The sequence below is a fragment of the Nannospalax galili genome, unplaced genomic scaffold (assembly GCF_000622305.1).
Source record: "Nannospalax galili isolate Female #2095 unplaced genomic scaffold, S.galili_v1.0 scaffold792, whole genome shotgun sequence".
In the NCBI taxonomy this organism is placed as follows: domain Eukaryota; kingdom Metazoa; phylum Chordata; class Mammalia; order Rodentia; family Spalacidae; genus Nannospalax; species Nannospalax galili.
In genome coordinates, this window is record NW_008331036.1 from 1,755,362 (window position 1) to 1,771,433 (window position 16,072).

Sequence of the window (16,072 nt, forward strand, 5' to 3'; positions counted from 1 at the left end):
GAGATGGTAGATAGATACAAAGATATATACATAGATAGATAGATAGACAGATAGATAGATAGATAGATAGATAGATAGATAGATAGATAGATAGATAGATAGATAAAGAAGTAAGGGCTGATCTTCCTAACAGAAGATTGCCAAAGGATAAGGGGTAGAAAGTTGTTGTGGAATTGAACAAAAATCATCATTTTAAAGCCATAAGAAGACTTGGACCAAAATCATCAATGGAAACTGGGGAACAACGTTGCTGAAGCACAAACATTTGAAGGTCCCAAAGTACCTGCCAGAATGCTCATCAATTACAATGTGAAAAATAATAATAGAGAACCAGGTAACATCTTAACCAAGTGACCAGATTTACGAAACATAACTAAGAGGGGAGAATGCACATTCTGCACTTCTGCACATGCTGCTTTGAGACTAACAAGACTCCGTGGATTCAGTGTTCTGTCTGGGGAGTCCAGGCATGGATCTTAGCCTGAGAAAATATCTAAATGTCTGACAATCTCAAGATGAAGAAATTTCTTCTTGTTAAGTGGGAAAAATAAAAAGGACTGAAGTGAAAGAAATAGCACTTTTATGAAACAACTGCATTTTGGTACACTGAATTAGAGCAGCCCTGAGTAATGTTCTATACAGTACTATAAGAGAGGTTTTAATACAGGGTTTCAATAGAAAGTTGTTTGCAAGGGCAGTTCATTCCTTGCACAGAAATACTAAATCTCAAACCCATTCTGAATGGTTAGTTAACTGAAGGACTCCAGCTGAAGATGTTGGAGGCAGGGGCTGCTGACCTCAGTTGTTACCCAGTCTACTGGAACATGCTGTGATTTTGGTCTTTAATAGTGTGAATGCAATCATCTCACTCTCTCCCAACTCCACTTGAGAGCCTTAGCCTATTTTCTTTCACATTCTATAAAACTAGCCTGTAGTCTTTGAAATCTCTTGGAAATACTGCCCTAGTGAAACCAACACTCTATTTACATCACTACTCTCCACTCAGATCAACTCATTGTCATGTGTACTGAAGGAGGGAAGACAGTTGCATGTTTGCCACACTTCTTTAAAAACCACAGACTCATACTAAAAATATTTTTGGACTGTCAACATGGCTCAGTGGGTAAATGCACTGGCCATGCAAGTCTAATGACCTGAGTTCAGTCCCTGGAACCCAAGGTGGACAGAAAGAACTCACTCCTGAGAGTTGCCCTCTGACTTCTACACTTGCCATGACTTTCACATGAATAGACAGGCAGGCAGACAGACAGACAGACAGATACGCACACACACACACACACACACACACACACACACACACCACATACCTACATACGAACACACACAAATAAATAAATAGTTTTTAAAGGAGAAAATTTGTTTGTACCGAATATGAGAGAAATGTCAATCTGATGTGCATCTTCTTCATTGGTTAAAAATGAAAACAGATATACTTTGGACACAGGATTTGGAGCAATAGACCTGGAACTGACCTGAAACTACTTCCCCTGAAGGCTACTCTCAAAGCTTTGGAAAGTACTATGAAGGTGCCAAAGGAAAACCTCAAACGATGGTCCATCACCACCTTCAAAACCAAATAACCACATCAATGGCCAGCACAGCAGAGGACATTGGTGCTGTAGTGACACTTTTATCTTGAGAGCAATCAACAGCTACCTAAATGGACTAAAAGCCCACTCAATGGGAGGAAACTCAAGTGGTACTGTAACATAACCTAATACACATGGCTGGAGAGGTCATAGATCTTAGAGAAAACTCCAAGACCATCACAACCTTAGATTAATATGATTTCTTAATATGTGAAAAATATGTATCCTTATATTTACAGACAAATATCCCAGACACTACTCATCAAAGAAGCTCATTTTGTACCAGTCGGAGACTATTACCAAGTACCATAACTGATCACACACAGACATTGTCTATGAATTGCCTAGGTAATTCAATGCAACCTCTACACCTAAGGCACACAAAACATATAACAGAGGTAATGAAGAGGACACTAATGAATCTCTCAGTTCTCATAAATAAAGCTCCCTCATGAAACAGACAACCAGGAACAAAAAGGTCACAAATGGCCAAAACGTAGAGATTAAGAATCTGCAGAATGCTGGTCCTTGGACAGGACTCCTATATTAAACTTCACCCACCCAGGACTCAGGGACCATTGTGGAAAAGGGGACGGAAAGATCATAAGAGCCAGGAAGGAGATGCATGACCACACGGAAACAGTACTACAAGCTCCTGGGACCTCGCTCATATGATTCTATGGCAATGGTGTCAGCATACACAAGTCCCATGAAAACTCAGGCAGACAAAAACCCAGCATAGAAATGGGGAAATGAACAGCAGACCCCAATCTTAACTGAAGAAATATTGGCAAAGGATTACTGCTAGGTGAGGAAGAGCTGATCTTCCTAAAACAAAAGACTCTAGATAGGCAGACTAGACCTCAGTGGATGTATTTGCACTGGGGAACACCTGGGGATACTGACTTGACACAATGGGCTTTAACAGGGATAACAGAGTATATGGGTTCCAGCGGGGGGTTATGGGAGGGTGCCAGTGGAGAGAGAGATATAAAGACAATTAAGATTGTTTGAAATCCAATAAAATTGTTTAAAAATTTAATAAAAACAAATTTTCAAAAATTGATGATGGATAGGCTGAAAAAAATGACTCAGCAGTTAAGAACACTGGTTGCTCTTGCAGAGGACCTGGATTGGATTCCCAGACCCACATGGTAGCTAACAACCTTCTGTAACTCCAGTTCTAGGGAGTCTGATGCACTCTTCTGGCTTCCATGGGCATTGCACCCATAGGTGCAGTTACATACAGACCAACCACTCATACACATGAAATGTTTTTAATCAACCCAGAAAAACAAAATGGCACAATGATGGTCAGCCTCTTGAGACCTGAGAATCCAAACAGGACGAGAAAACATCCTTTGTTATTGTATAATTATACTTATAGGATTAGTGCTCCAGACAAAATATTTCTTATATGGACTGTATGATGAAGTACAGATAGTAAGACACAATTTTCTTTAAAGTTTGCTTTAAAGTAGATGAAGAAAGCAGGCATGAAGCCAGAAAAATTTTGCTAAAGATGCAGATGATAGTTTGTATTTTACTAATAAATATGCTTATATCAAAGAAAAAGGAGGAAGTTCATGAACATAGAAGGGGGGAGGCATTATTAAAAATTGGAATCTTGGGCTGTGAACATGGCTCAGTGAATAGAGTGCCAACTGTGCTGTGAACACGGCTAGGTGAGTAGAGTACCCACTGTGTAAGTGTGAGGGCCTGAGTTCGATCCCCAGAACCCGCACAAAGAAAGAAGGAGGGAACCAATAGCACAAATCTGTCCACAGCCCTCCACATGTGTTCTGAGGCCACATGCTACTCACATACACATCATACATTCACACGATAAATTTTTTTTAATTTTTAAAGATCTAAGCCTTTGAGTATGAGGAAGAATGTGATCCCACACACAGAGTGTGGCTTCATGGACTTCATCAACATAGAGACAGTGGCTTTGGTGGTCAGAGAATGAGAATCTTCTCTTCTGCTCACTGAAATAAGAAACAACTCTCTTACATCAAAGAGGGATGAGGATGTAGTTGAGGTTAAAGAGAAAGAGGAAAGCATGAAATTAATCTCAGAAAAAGGGGATATGTGAAATGCCTAGAGAAATACATATCTTCCGAGCAGTACCAAGGTCACCACATCTACAAAAAGGTCATTGTTTTAAAGTGAGTTCAGTCAGCATTGCTGTTTTCCTCTGTAGTCACATTAAGCTCCTGCATACAGATTTAGGGCATTTAGATAAAATGTTCGATTTAATCACAGTCAGGGTTCCACCATTCAGTGGTGTTGTGGGAGTTGTTATATTCAGAACCTTGTGCCCTGGCAGCCCTACCAAGCTGCGCTTGACCCTCAGTCCTCAATAGGCCAACAAACAGACAAGTAATACTGAAAGGCAGAAAAAGGAAATTTATTCATTGTGATCACACTGGAAAGAAGAACGAATAAACAGATTCAGTGACCCCCCTCCAAGTTCAACTTTGGGGACCTGATAAGAGGTTTAGGTTTAAATAGTGGGCAAAGGGGTATATATAACTTAGCAGTTCTGGCCAAGGTATGGTCCCACCCTTGTTTGGCTCTGGTCTCTCCTGCAAGGTGGTCTGCTAAGTTGTCGGAACTGTGCGAAATCTCTGTCCAGGAAAGGAATTCTTCCTCTAGTTGGTACCACGCTTCAGCCTTACCCCTTTCCAACCAAGAGATTCCTGAGGAAATTCCAGTTCTAGTAGTCCATTGTCTGGACAGTATGACAGCCAAGGGGAGGCCCAAGTGTCTCTCTTTAGAATACATCATTCCTTCAAGCAGAGTTAATGTCTGTGTGGCAGGAAGAGATAAGAAACTTGACAATAAATGCAAGGGAGTAATTTTAGTGTAAATATAAGCTGATAGAGGACAGAAAGACAGAAAAGAAATTCGTTCTTTCTTTAATTTGCCATAAGAAATTTGGAAATCCAGGTAAAGGCCAAGATGTGATGGAACAAGTAGTCTAGAAAAATAAAAAGTAGAAGTCAGATTTTTAATGAATATTTTAAAATAGTACTATAATGGCTAATGACAAGGGAAAGGAAAAAATGATAAAAAGCATAAATGCCACAGGGCTAAAAAGGTTTATATGGATATTGAAGTGACAGGGAAGGTAGCAGATGCCAGGTGGAAAAACAGTTGTGAGCCAGATGCTAGGTCTTCAGAGAACATTTGTGTGGGGCAGGAAGGATTACAGATACTGATAAAATACAGAAAGAGACAGAAGCCGGAAATGGCAAAATTCCGTGATGTATTCAACACCAAGAGCTCAGGTTTTTAAAGAGGGAAAAGAGATAAAATCACAAAAATCCTGGGCATGTTCTGGCCCATCACTCTGGTTTGATAGTGTTGTGGAGGAAGTCATGCTCTGGGGAAAAAAAGTCAAATTAAAAATATATATCTATATCTATACACACACATTTTTTTAAATTTAATTTTATTTTATTATTGTGGTGGGGCACATGTGCCACAGCATGCCTGTGGAGGTCAAAAGACAACTTTGTGGAGTTGATTCTCTTCTTCTATCTTTATTCTGGGGTCAAACTTAGACTTATACAGTAATTGTTTTACCCATTGAGCCATCTTACTAACTAAAAAAAAAAAAAAAAAAAAGATTTTGGGGGCGGGGGAAAAAAAAAAAACTCATTTGAGCATAGGAAATACATGTTCTCACACACAATAAAAATAATAAAATATATATTAAAAATGGATTTTTAGTTGCCACATGCCACATGCACACACACACTCACACCCCATACAAAATAGATAATCACAGTTAGAAAAGAATTTCCTCATTACTGAGCTGAAAGGATGAATAGGGAGGAGATAAGGGCTGGCGAGATGACTTAGCAGTTAAGAGCACTGGCTACTCTTGCAGAAGACCTGGGTTCAGTTCCCAGCAGCCACGTAGTGGCTAACAACCATCCATTAACTCCAGTTCCAGGGGCTCCGATACCCTCTTCTGACCTCTGTGGTCATTGTACAACATGAATGCACTTACATACATGCAGGCAATACAATCATACACATAAAATAAAAATGAATAAAATATTTTTAAGATAAAAAAGGGAGAAGATACCCAAGACTTCCAGACAGGCTTTGTTTTCCACTGAACACACAGTAAAGTGGGTGGGGGAGCGTGAGAAATTAGCTATATTGGGCATCCAGAGCCCTCCTGAGTTAAACTCTAAAATAAATAATGTCTTACGATGCTTCCTCATGGTGACCAAGGATGTGAAGACGAGGTCTGACTTGTCCTGATGTTATCTGAAAGGAAGGGGAACAATAGGTTTTGATATATTTTTGCATCATGGGCCATCGTAGGAGAAACAGCTAGTATTGTGTTGGTGTGTCTGAGGGTGGGGCAGTGGGAGTCCTGTCAGAGCTTTGTGAGCCCTTTTTTCTGCTCTGAGTGCAGAATTTTGAGTGGAGGAGAAAGATCACTTGCAGCAGTAGTATTCAAAATTGTGTCTAGAAATAAGTTTGTTTAAGTACTATACTATATACGTACAAACACACACACAGTATGTGATTCACCAGTCCTATCAGACATTAAATCCATTTAAAATTGGTAATAATTAAAATGAGATGTTTGTGGTACAAAAGACAACCTTGGTCATAGGGCCAGACCAGGTGGAGTCAAATTTTGTATTCTCCAAAGGAAACAAAACAATTTGAAAGATGAGGATTATTTAATAGGCCACCATTTAGATCATTTGTCTTACTCAAAATTAAAAACTTAGAGGTAAAATAAACTACTACAGAATGTATCAAAATGGCAAATATAAAACTATATTAAACATGAATTTAGCTAGGATGGCACACACCTCTATAATTCCAGCATTCAGGGGGCTGAGGCAAATCAGCAGCTCAGGACCATTTTGGGCTACATAGAAAGTTTCAGGACAAGTTAGGCTTCATAGAAATATCCTGTCTCAAAATTGTATATTATATAAAAATTTAAATTGGTATATTCAAAAATAGAATGGTCACAAATCAGATATATGAAAACAGGACTAATTTTCATGTTTACAAAAAATGGAATAGTAAAGGTGAAAAGACACATGTTGTTATATACAAGTTTTTAATTTTTTATTTATTATTTTTAGTTTATGTGTATGAGTGTATTACCTACATGCATGTAAGTGCACCCATGTCATGCAATGCCCACAGAGGTCAGAAGAGGGCATTGAATCCACTGCAACTGGAGTTACAGATGGTTGTTAGCAACAGTGTGGGTGCTGGGAACCAAACCTGGGTCCTCTGTAAGAACAGCCAGTGCTCTTAACTGCTAAGATATCTCTCCAGCCCACATAATGCTGGGATTACATAGGTGTGTTTTAAACTTTTTAATGTCAATAAGATGAAATTATATATTAAAATAAGAAGTCTTATTTTATAATTGACAAATTATTCTTAATGTGAAAATGGGTAATTTCAGGTTTGTTTATATCTTGTTAGTTTAATTTTTCTTAAATCTAAAAGCCTAATTTACGTTATCAGCCTGTAAAAGAATTCACCCATGAATGAATGGGTGTGAATTTCAAGTGACAAAACAATCCAAATACTATAAATCTCAGCCTTTATCAGAGAAATGATAAACTAAAATAGATGTTTTCATTTGTGAGTTTCCCAAAATGTCAAATGACAGCCATCCTGTGTGCCATGCTGGCATCCACACAAAATGAAGAATTATTTTTGTAAATAGTTTCTCCATCTGCACTTGTAAATAGTAATATTTAGGTGCTGCTTAAGCCAGTCAATTTCTAGAATTCTCTTTTAAAGAAATTGTTCAAAATAGTATTTTTTGCATAAGAAGATATTTAATACTCACTTATAATAACCAAAATTTAACCTTAGAGTAAGTGAATGTTTGGTGGGGTAATATATGCCCACCAATAATCAAGTTTACAAAGAATGTGCCACAAAATAAGAAGTGTTACAGTTCAAAGTGACAGAGGTGTGCCATCTTACATTCCTGCAGACCTGTAATGCACAGATGGCCAGAGGAAGAGGTGTCAGAGCTGATTTGTCAGAATGAGACGGCAGCATTCAAGTGATTTTCTTCCACTTCCAATTTTCTGCATTTACCTTCAAAAGCTTGACCTGAATAGGTTAAAAACATTATATTTCTTCTATGAATGTCATAATGTTTCTCAACATTTATTTAGTTATTTAGTCATTTTTGAGACAGGATTTAATTGTATAAAATGAGGTGGACCTGGAACTAGGTGCTATATCCCAGGCTGGGCTCAAACCCCAGCACTTCCTGCTTCATCCTCCTAAGTGTTGGGATTAGAGTGCACCATCACACCTGACCTCAAATATTAATATTGTAAACATCCGTATCACACACCTTACACTACTTATATTAGAGAACCAGAATACTGGATATGAAAAAGTTTCAAAGGCCCCATCTCTACAGAGGATCCACACATTTTTCAAAATGTATTCGACCAACTGAAAAGAACAAAATCCCTTTGGATGAATCAGAAATAACAAAAGTAATACCTTAAACATTTATTTCTTTATGAGTCCTTATTATCATCATCATGAGAGAGAACTCAGTCCATTATACAAGTACTATTTCAAAAACATCTCCAGTGACTATTATAAAAGGTGAGCCACATTTACTGCACGATGAATAGTATTCAAACACCATTCTCCAAGTTCACAGCATTTTATCAGAAGCCCAAGGTTCTGTGGATAAAGGAACACTGCTTCTTAGCCGATTGTCATGTTCAACACACAGCTGCATGAACCGTAATGATTCTCACTGAACTGTCCTCCAGGAGTTTTTATGCAGATGGTAGAACATAAACACTTTGTCACAGATGCATGAACACACACCATGGGTTCATGACAGAAGGAGGCAGGGGCAGACTTTAGAATTGGGCAGGTGTGCTCCTCACACTGGGGCTCAGCATTAGAACAAGGTAAAATGGCATGCTTATAAGAACCAGTGTGATGGGCAGCAAGCTGGGACTTCCAGGTTTCATGATGACTATAGGGTCTCCTTGATTTGCATGAAATTTATTATAAATCTCTTTTTAATCAGTCTTTTAGCATTTTTAAGATTTATTTTTATTTTATGTATGTGAGCTTTGTTTGCATTTTTGTTTTATGTATATGAGTGTTTTATTTGATGTAGGTGCACCAGTGTCATGCAATGCCTATGGAGGCCAGAAGAGAGCATAGGATCTCTTGGAACTGGAGTTATGTGGTTCTGAGCCACCAAGTAGGTGCTAGGAACCAAGCCCAGGTCCTCTGCAAGAAGAGTTAGTGTTCTTAAGTGCTAAGCCATCTCTCCAGCCTCAGTCCTTTAACATTTAATAAAGCTGAGGAATGGGCATGAAATTCAGAGGGAGTATGTATGTGCTCCACAGAAATTATTCTATTTTGTTGTAGAATAGAGCTCACAGTCCCTCAGGTCAGGTCTGAGGGAGCATTAAAGAAGGTGTGAGCATCTTTGCTGATGTCTTCACACAGCCAAGTGTGCTGTGAAGCCTTCAAGTCTCCTCAGTGTGCAAGGAACTTATCAGAAGAGCAAGGTTCTCAGATGTGCCACTCACTTAGGTGGACTCCTGTTCCTCTTTACCCTGGTTGTTTTCCCCACTTCCCTATCTATAGGGAGATCAGTAAATAACTCCAAACACAAGGTTCTTAATAAAGAGTCAAGCCAGAAAGCTCCAATAGTTCCTTGTGCTGGCGGGGGGGGGGGCTGTATTAAAACACTGTTAGGTCCTTTGGGGACGAACACAGTTTGCTGAAATGTTAGCTGCTCTCTGCTGTCATTCTAACAGTGAAATCTTACTGATTTATTCACATTATTGTGACACTGATCTTGAGATTCAGGCTGCATTCACAGGGATCAGTAACAGCATATCACCTCCCAAGCAGGATCAGGATTCTGAAGATGATTGGATTTCTGGCTTTTCAGGTCAGCTGCTCAGATGTTGCATTTTCTTTTGCCCTCTAATTCCTTTTCTACCCAGTCACCAAAGGACTAAGCCATATGGGCCTTTTTTGAATGTTTCTTTCTCCTCTCATGAGTTCCTTCTAATTCTTCTGCTCTATTCCGTCATCTCTCCTTTCTGTATTTACCTCTGACCACTCAACCCGGAGAGTACTTTTGTCAAAGAATATTCATTAATGTGCTAATTTTTTCTGTCACAGAGATACTTACACATCAACGTTTGCTTTTATGCTACTAACCTAGGTGTCCGATAACAGAGGAATGGGTGAAATGTGGTATACATACCCACACAACAGAGCTGTTTTCTGTCACAAAGAATAAAGTTATCTTGTCTACAGGACAATGGATGCTACAGAAGATAATTGTGTTAGAGCAATTCAGCCAGTTTCAGGAAGACATCCTTCCTCTCATTCGTGATATCTAGATGTTATATAGATACCTAAAATCATGTACATAGACATGACATAAAAATAGAATTGAAGTTGTCAAAGAACATGGAACTAACAGCTGGTAGAGAAAGCAGAGGGAAGAGCCTATGGGGGTACAATTCATATTTGTATGAACTTGTCCCTGTGCAATGCAATACCATGTGTGATAAAGATATGCAATGAATATATTTATTTCCTAATATTTTATTTATTATTTTTATTTTATGTGTAAGAGTGTATTATCTGCATGTACGGAAGTGAAGTCATGTTGTGGAGTGCCCACGGAGGTCAGAAGAGGGTTTTGGATGCCCTGGAACGGGAATTATGAATGGTTGTTAGCTACCAAAGGGAATTGAACTTGGGCCCTCTTCAAGAACAGGCAGTGCTCTTAACTGCTGAGCCATTTCTCCACAATGAATACTTTTGAAGAAATAAATTTTAAGGTTGCTTTTCTGAGAACATATCACTTATTCTACCTGTGACTTTCGAAGCCCACGAAGATGATAGTGAACCGGGCTCTTCAATGTCTTTTCCCATGTCTTCCTTTCCATGTACCTTCTGCTTAAATATAGGTGCTACCCTGCCTCTGTGCTTTCAGCCAAGCTTGGACTATTCCCCGGTGTCTTCATTCTCTGCCCCTTCCTTCAGCATCATACGTCCAAGAGATTCTCTCTGAGCCCCCAAACACTTTCATTGGTGACACCGTCTTTCAGAGCTCTGCCCTTTCAGCCATACCTGTTTGTATCCTGAATTAAGATTTTAGAAGCAAAACTTATGTCCCCTCCCCAAGTAACTGGCTTGGTGGTTTAACACAGTAAACACTCAGATATTTGCTGAATGCCTGGTGATGTTTTTCCTTTTCTTTTTCAGTGGCACCACCCCCCTATAGTTATGACCACGAGATGGAATACTGTGCAGACTTGCCTCCTCCATACTCCCCGGCCCCACAAGCTTCAGCCCAACGCTCTCCACCTCCTCCTTATCCTGGAAATTCAAGGAAATAATCCTCCTCCCAGAATGGAATATGTGCCAACCAGCAATTTTGCTCAGAACAAAATGCCTCAATTTGGAAATATGCAGAAAAAGATTGCTCTACTGTTTAGGGTCAGATAATATATGCTCATGTTGGGGGACATGTGGTTCCTACCCTGCTCAGAGCCAACCCTACATGGAGAAGTACTTTTGTTTCTATGGAGCAACATTTTATGTGATCTACTGATCCCCTCAAGCACATGCAGAGAAAAACAACACAATTGCCTATCTGACAATTATGCTGTTTTAGCTGAAGAAAACTTCAGTATTGATCTTGGAGTCAAGAAGCCCAAAGAATAGTCTGACCTGCATCAGGAAGCAGCTCTGTCCACATGGCTTTCAGAGAACTAGAACTGTTCGTTATTTCATTCATCCCCAAATATGTATTAAGTGCCTGAGAGCCTGCCTTGTGCCTGGCAGCCATAGAGGCACTGGGCAGAAGTAACCGGAAGGGAACTTTGATTTTAGCACAGGCGTACCTCATTTTGTTGCACTTTGCTCTACTGCACTTTGCAGACATTGCATCTTTTACAAACTGAAGATTTGTGGTAACCCTACACCAAGGAGCGCCACTTCCCCAGCAGTATGAACGACTTCATATATCTTTATATCACTTTTTGTAATTCTCATAATATTTCAAACTTTTTCATTTACTAGTATTATACCATTATGGTAATCTGTGGCTCGAGATCTTCGATGTTGCTATAGTAGTTGTTTTGTTTGGGTATCATGAACTATGCCCATATAAGTCAATGAGCTTAGTAGACTGATACATTGTGTGTGTTGGATATGCACTACTGAATGGGTTCTCTCTCTCTCTCTCTCTCTCTCTCTCTCTCTCTCTCTCTCTCCTCCCTCCCTCTCTTCTGTTCTCCCTGTGTTTCTCACCTTGAGCCTTGAGCCTTCTTATTCCCTTAGAACAATATTGGAATATAATGACCCTATAACCCTCCAATAAGCTCTGAGTGTTCAAGCTACAGGAAGAGTGGCACATCGCTCATTTTGAAACAAAAGCTGAAAATTATTCATCTCGGATAGGAAGGCATGTCAAAGGCTGCAATAGGCTGGAAAGCTGGCCTCTGATAGCAAGCAATAAGCCAAATTGTAAATGCAAATAAGGATTTCTTGAAAGAAAGTGAAAAATGCCTCTCTCTAAATACATCGATAAGAGAGAGAGACAGAGAGAGAGAGAGAGAGAGACAGAGAGAGAGAGTCCCATTGCTTATATGGAGGAAGCTTTAGTAGATAGATCAAACCACCACATTTTCTCAGTCCAAAAAGCTTAATCAGAGCAAAGGTCTAACCTCAGTTCTGTTAAGGTAAGTGAAGACACTATATGAGAAACCTTCAAAGGAAGGTAGCAGAGGTCGGATCAGGAGGTTTAAGTTTCCGAAATGAGCCACCTCTGTGAATGGAATGCAAGGTGAAGTGGCAGGTGCTACTGTACAGGCTGTAGCCAGTTAGTTAAAGACTTGGTTAGGATCATACATGCAGATGACCACAGTAAATGATAAAATCTCCATGTAAATGAAAAGCCCTACTACTGGAAGAACTTTCATCGACAGGGAGAAGCAGTCATCTTGACTTCAAAGCTTCAGAAGGCAGACTGGCTCTCTTACTGGTGTCTAATACGACTAGTGACTTTCAGCTGAAGCTAATGCTCCATTATCCTTTACTATTCAAAAATCCTCATACCCTCAAGAGTTATACTAAAACTGCCCTGCCCACACTTTATAAATATAACAACAAAATCTGTTTTCAGTGTTGTTTACTGAATATTTTAAGCCAAGTATTGAGATCTACAGCTCAGGGATAAAAAAAGATTTCTTATGAAACATTACTGCTCATTGACAATGCACCTGCTCATCCACACACTCTGATGGAGAGGCTAAAGGACAAAGTGTTTTCATGCCTACTAATACAAAGCCTACTCTATCCCACATACTATGGGTAACTTTACCTTTCAAGTCTTACTGTTTAATAACTGCATTTTATAAGGTCGTAGCTGCCAGAGAAATTGATTCTTGTGATAGCCTGACAAAAGTAATTGAAAACATCTTGGAAAGGATTTACCATTTTAGATGCCTTTAGGTTCATTCATGAGTCATGAAAAGATGTCAGAATATCAGTATTAACATGAGTTTGAAAGAAGTAGATTTTAATCCTCAATGCATAGTTTTGACAATTTCAAGGCTTCAGTGGAGGAAATATCTACAGATATGGTAGGACAACAAGGGAACTGGAATTAGAGATGAAGCTTGAGGATGTAACTCAATCTCATGATATGTCCCCCAGATGTGCAGTTGGTGCTTAGGGGTGAACAATGACAGTGGTTTCTTGAGATGAACTCTACTCCTGGTGAAGGCTTTGTAGAGATCTGTTGAGATAACAGCACAGAGTTTAGAGTATTACAAAAACTGATTCAATAAATCAGCAACCAGGTTTGAGATGACTGACCACAAATCTGAAGGAAGATACACTGTCAATTAAAAGCCATCAAAGAGCATCCCAAGCTACAGAGAACCATTTTGTGAAAAGAAAAATCAATCCCTGCATCAAACTTTGCTCTCATTTTATTTTAAATAATTGGTACAACCAACTTTCTAACTGCAGCAACCACCACAACCAGTCAATAGCCACCATCCCAACACCAGCAAAAATATTTGGCTTACTGAAAGCTCAGATGGTCCAACAATATAGTATTTTTAATTAGGGTAGATAAATTATTTTATAGACATTTAATAAACTAAGTTGTAATCTAAACAAAACTTTAATATGCACTAGTAAACAAAAAAAGTATTCATGTGATTCTCTTGTGGAATTTGCTTTATATAAAAAGAGGTACATTCTCATTGGCTACAAGGAAAATGTTTTAGTGAATGGGTAGAAGATCAAACCCACAATATCTCCAAGGTTCACCTATCTATAAGCAACAGTTGCAGCTTTCCTGTTGGCTAGATTGCTTTGTGAAGATCCCTCTTATCATGATTCCAAAGTCTGGCTATGTAGAAAAGAAATGTTCTAGAAGGGATATCTAAATAAAATGGCAGATGCATCCTTGTATTCTCCAAAGTTTTGCTCATGTTTTAGGTATGTGTGAAGTGAATTTCTGTGTCTCAGGAATGAAAACAACAACTGAATCTATTCATTTAATTCAGTTGTTCAAACAAAATCAAAGGCATTCAATAAGTTCTGGAAACCAAGATCAATTCAGTGATAATTACTCCCTCCGCAAAATCATCTGGCTTTAGGCACTGGAGTATGACAAAGGTTTTTCCAACTGTGGGGGAAATGATGTCCCTTCACATGCAGCACATGCTACTTTTTAGAGTAAAAGATATGAAACCAACTGTTTCCAGGGACTCTATATCAGGTAGCAAAATTACAGAACTTGATCATGAAAATACAAAACAGACTTACAAAAGGAGAAAATAAAATTTGAATTCTCTCTGTAAAAATCTGCTCAAATATAACTGAGATATTTTGTTTCTCCTAAAATTTTCATAATTTATTCTCTTAAAAAAGTGATATGCAGTTAATGGAAATGGCAAGAAGATACTGCATTCATATTGTTGCCTTTTACCAAAACACACATTTTATAAAGTGCCTATCTTTAGATGTGAAAGCATCAATAATTCAAACAGGCAAATGTTTGCTACAAGTGACCCTCACATTTGTATTTATTTTTATGTGGGTCCTTTACTTTAAAATTATATATTGAGCATTGGGGATAGATGTTTGGACTTTTATGTCACTTTACAAGTAAACCTAAATTATTTAGTCCAATACCATGGTTAAAATTCAGTGAAATTTTGATAAATAACCAAAAGAAAATATTTTAAGCTACAAATTATAGTAACTGTACTTCTAGCTAAGAAACTTAATAGATGATGTATCTTTTGCCTTCAGATACCTATGTTAGAAATGCATTGATCTGACTGAACATGGTCTTTCAGTAAGGTCTAAAAGCTAGATTTGTTTTGAATGGCTTGCTTGGTTTGGGCATGGATGATCTTGGAAAAAGGTGAAGCCTTCTGGGTTTCCCAGCTATTCTAGTGAGAAGATCCTGACTCACATGAAAAGTTAGCATAGTATTAATAGTACACACGCTCTAATTTACTTTTCTTCTGCATATGTGATCAGACTCAATTACACTACAGCTATGATTCAAAGTACCAGATTCTCTGTGACTTTGAGAATGTTGGTTGCAAATGCACAACACGTTCCTTAAGAAAAATTAGGAGGAAAGTCCATGAAAATTGAATTCTCATCATCTTCACCACCAATAAACATTGATTGTCTGCCCCCTATGCTCTATAAATATTATCCACACAGGAGCCATTTCTGTATGCACTATCTCTCTTCTCTGGGTTGTTTACAGTCTTCCCTGAGGTATGGCACAAACTTATATATTTACAATCGATGACAGGTTTTTTACTTTTTTATTTAGCATCATATAAACATAAATGCACACATTATAGACATCTAAAGTTCAGTGATTATTTTCACAAATGATGCATATAGGAGGAAAAAGTATATTATGTGAAAGTTTGGACTATAGTTATTTAAAAACTAACATGTTTGCTGTGACCAAATTGTTTGCAATAAGTAATAAAATAAAAAACTCATTATTATAGAAACTGTGTTGTGTCATTATTTTTTCCTACTTTCTTTTCCTGCTGTGTGTGTATTTCATACAGAACATCCAAAACAATCTTATTCATCTTTACACCCACATCCCAAATGACACCCTCACTTACCCCGCTCCAACAGGAGCCTTTATACTCTATCATCCCTGTTACTTTCCACTATGTAGTCAGTGCCCCCAGCCATTACCAGTTCTTGAGTCTACTCAGCCTATCTAGAGTATCTTGTTTTAGGAAGATCAGCTCTTCCTCATCTAGCAGCAATCAGTTGCCAACATTTTTATAGATAAGATTGGGATCTGCTGTTCATTTTCCCCGTTCTATGCTGGGTTACTGTCTGGGAGTCAAATGTTTCCT

At 38.5% G+C, this 16,072-nt stretch overlaps 1 protein-coding gene across 1 annotated transcript in view; it reads left to right on the plus strand.

Annotated features, from left to right (window-relative positions):
* The window catches only part of Cyyr1 (cysteine and tyrosine rich 1), a 129,056-nt gene extending 113,351 nt beyond the window's left edge, over positions 1-15,705 (plus strand). Inside the window, exon 4 of the mRNA XM_008856100.3 lies at positions 10,908-15,705. Within this exon, the coding sequence (XP_008854322.1) occupies positions 10,908-11,041 (134 nt within the window). The 3' untranslated portion in view covers positions 11,042-15,705. The remainder of the gene's footprint in view (positions 1-10,907) is intronic.
* Positions 15,706-16,072: the final 367 nt, after the last annotated feature.